The 3,960-nt window shown below is 39.1% G+C and overlaps 1 protein-coding gene across 1 annotated transcript in view; it reads right to left on the minus strand.

Annotated features, from left to right (window-relative positions):
* LOC111061583 (neuropeptide SIFamide receptor-like) overlaps positions 1 to 2,605 on the minus strand; it is a 48,750-nt gene extending 46,145 nt beyond the window's left edge. Inside the window, exon 1 of the mRNA XM_039435310.1 lies at positions 2,546 to 2,605. Coding sequence (XP_039291244.1) covers positions 2,546 to 2,605 — 60 coding nt within the window. The remainder of the gene's footprint in view (positions 1 to 2,545) is intronic.
* Between the last annotated feature and the right edge of the window lie 1,355 nt (positions 2,606 to 3,960).

Raw genomic sequence — 3,960 nt, forward strand, 5'->3', positions numbered from 1 at the left:
ATAACTTGTTAAACTGAATAGTGATTCACCGAATAATCATATTTTTCATCCTTCCTCCTTTGAATAGGACAGAAATAAATTTTAACAATATTCATTTGATGGAACTGTCATCAAATCAGAATATCTATTCGCAATTCAAACAATTAATCGTCCTGCCAAACTCGAAGGTTTTTCGGCGGGTTCATCCAATCCAAATAGAAAAATGCGCTTCTGGTTGAGTCGGGTAGGATAGCCTGATCGACTAAGGCGTTGTACCCTTCAGTCTGCTAGCGGAGGTAGATTAACCTCCGAGACTTTAAGACGGCATATCGGCAAGATATAATTCGCGGCGTAATATTCACGGCTTTGCAAAAACATCAGGCTTCAGAGACCCCAGATGGAGGAAGCTCTCAACACACAGAGATTCTTTATGAATGAGAGAGTTGCAACGTATCACCAACAATGGAAAGAGCATGCCAGCTGATGTACACTGTGTTGTGCTAAAAGGACATAACTCCAAAAAGCTCCTTGTGTATCTTCTCGGATGCAACAAGTTGCTTCTGAGAAGATACAAAAGATAATCTGTTGCTTATGGAAAGATACATTTCTAAAATTGTCTGATGTTTTCAAACGTATAGTATTGTAATCTCGTGGCCCTCCGCCGAAAGCTACTGCCCTGTAGGCAAAGCTACAGGACCCGGATTATAAATAAAGTTTTGTCTAGTTGTTGATGTAATCATCAACTCTATTCTCACGGGTGGTCAATTGTCAATGTAAGCGGTTGGTAGGGAGGTTTAGATATGGCGGTGAACGGGGCTTAAGAGAGTATTCGTAAAGGGTTGAAAGTTACCTGAGGTTTTTAGAAGGGGGTGAGAGGTGTAAGGTCTCATAATAAAAGAGCGAGAGAAGTAGCCGAGGATCCTCTATCAGGTATTATGGGCCTTCACTTCCTCCTTCCCAAATTATTCAAACACAAACCATTTATTTCCTGTCTTTCTCAACATTCAACACTATTCTTCTTAGGATTTCGTTCCTTTACTCCCTTTTTTTCTCCACCTTCTCTCTCTTTCCCTTCACCTCTCCATCACCTTATCCTTCCCAATCCACTTATTTTGCTCTCCGCGTTTCAAACTCATGGCCATCTCCACCAATGGAGTTGTCTGAATACTATGGGTAACCGCACGAAAATAGTCCAATGGAGATTGAAAGTAGGCCTAGATACTCGACTCTCCCGCACTAATTTATATGACAATTCTACAAGTGTAGAAATTTGAATCAATTTTCAATTTCAATTGGCTGTGGACGACGTTGATGAACTCTCATTTGGCAACGTTGCACTCATCTGTATCCGATCGGACGACTTACGTGCAGTTGACTGTAGTCAGTAAGTTTCAAAATTTCATAGGAACTTGAGAGTTGCAATGATCCCAATAATGAACAGCATATAATTGCTATAATATATAATATGATAAATAATCGGGTTATAATTGTACGGGATAGGAAATTCACGAATGTCGCATCATCACGACGTCTGAACTACTTGACTGATCAACTTGGAATACTGCATACAGATTCTTAATTTACCGAGGATTCTTATAGGCCTATTTTGAGTTCGTCAAGATTCAAGTAGGTCTAGTGATCAGTTTTTCAAGATTTTGCTTAGATCCTTGCGGAGCACGGGTTACCTCCTAGTCAGGAATAATATTTTCCTACAGATACCCTGAAAAGTGACCATTTGTGCACTGATTGCAGGCTGCAAAGAATCACTTTTCCGCACTAATGCGAAAGTGAGTACTCTGCGTACTCCAGATTTGCAGCATGACAACGCAAAATATGATTCGCGGCGTAATATCACGGCTTTGCAAAAACATCAGGCTTCAGAGGCCCCAGATGAAGAAAGCTCTCAACACACAGAGATCTTTATGAATGAGAGAGTTGCATCGTAACACCAACAATGGAAAGAGCATGTTGAACGAATGTCAGCTGATAGCCTGTGTTGTGCTAAAAGGATATAACTCCAAAAAGCTCCTCATGTAGCTTCTCGGATGCAACAAGTTGCTTCTGAGAAGATACAAGATAATCTGTTGCTCATGGAAAAGTAAATTTCCAAAAATGTCCGATGTTTTCAACGTATAGTATTGTAATCTCGTGGCCCTCCGCCGATAGGCAAAGCTACAGGACCCGGATTATAAATAAAGTTTCGTCTAGTTGCTGATGTAATCTTCAACTCTATTCTCACGGGTGGTCAATTGTCAATGTAAGCGGTTGGTGGGGAGGTTTAGCCATGGCGGTGAACGGGGCTTAAGAGGGTATTCATAGAGGGTTGGCAGTTACCTGAGGTTTTTAGAAGGTGGTGAGGGGTGTAAGGTCTCATAATAAGAGAGCGAGAGAAGTAGCCGAGGATCCTCTATCATGTATTATGGGCCTTCACTTCCTCCTTCCCAAATTATTCAAACACAAACCATTTATTTCCTGTCTTTCTCAACATTCAACACTATTCTTCTTAGGATCTCGTCCCTTTACTCCCCTTTTTTCTCCACCTTCTCTCCCTCCCCCTTCTCCTCACCATCACCTTATCCTCCTCAATCCACTTATTTTGCTCTCCGCGTTTCAAACTCATGGCCATCTCCACCAATGGAGTTGTCTGAATACTATGGTCAACCGCACGAAAATAGTCCGATGGAGATTGAAAGTAGGCCTAGATACTCCACTCTCCCACACTAATTTATATGTTGACAATTCTACAAGTGTAGAAATTTGAATCAATTTTCAATTTCAATTGGCTGTGGACGACGTTGATCAACTCTTATTTGGCAACGTTGCACTCAACTGTATCCGATCGGACGAATTACGTGCAGTTGACTGTGGTCAGTATGTTTCAAAATTTCATGGGAACTTGAGAGTTGCAATGATTCCAATGATGGACAGCATATAATTATTGTTATATTCCATTATATAATTAAGGAAAGAATCGGTTTATAATTGTACGGGATAGGAAATTCACGAATGTCGCATCATCAAGTCTGAACTACTCAACTGATTAACTTGGAATACTGCATACTGATTCTTTATTTACCGAGGATTCTTATAGGCCTATTTTGAGTTCGTCAATATTCAAATAGGTCTAGTTATCAGTTTTCCAAGATTATGTTAGACCATCTGCGAGGCACGGGTTACTTCCTAGTCAGGAATAATATTTATTCCACCTATATCACTCCATATTTGACACAACATAACATAGATAACCTACGTTTAGACATTGACTTACCACTATCAAATTTGGAAAGGGAACAGTTTTGGGCTGGGCCCTTTTATAATAATGTATTTGATTTTTGTATTGCTAAATGTAAATAAATAGAAATATTTGTGAACATTGAATTGGAAAAAATTCTGAGGAATTAGTCACTTACTACGATCTATCTAAAAAGCTCCTATAAATTATTGTCAATATCTAAGCTAAATGAACGAGATATCAGAGATGGAGACTGGTCATCCACTCTTCAGGAAAATGTTCTCATATAGTCCAGGCAATGAATGCCAAAAAAGGGTATAGAGGGAAATGTTTGGAAGACAATTTTTGACCCCGCAGATCTGTTTAGGGTAGTAAGGAGGTAAACATATCAAAAGTCCCCACCCCTACCCACTGAGCTAGGGGGGTGGAGTGGTTCAAAGGTACCATTTTGTGGTTTCTTGCAAAAAATTTAAAAACTATGTATCTCAGGACTAACTGACATTTATGACAAAATAAAGCTTACATAATTTCCTACAATATTCATTTCACAACTCCTCCATATCTCCTCTAGTTTTGAGATATCCGCTCTTGAAGGTGTGACATTTTTGAAAAAACAATTTGCCACCAATTTTTTTATATTTCTGCTCTTATAACTTTTGAAAAAAAGTTTTCAAACTCTTGATGGGGAAAATTCATGTTGATTATTAGCTTATAGAGCGTAAAATTCTCTTCAATTTTATGTATAATTT

Source organism: Nilaparvata lugens, chromosome 9, assembly GCF_014356525.2.
Source record: "Nilaparvata lugens isolate BPH chromosome 9, ASM1435652v1, whole genome shotgun sequence".
Taxonomy (NCBI): domain Eukaryota; kingdom Metazoa; phylum Arthropoda; class Insecta; order Hemiptera; family Delphacidae; genus Nilaparvata; species Nilaparvata lugens.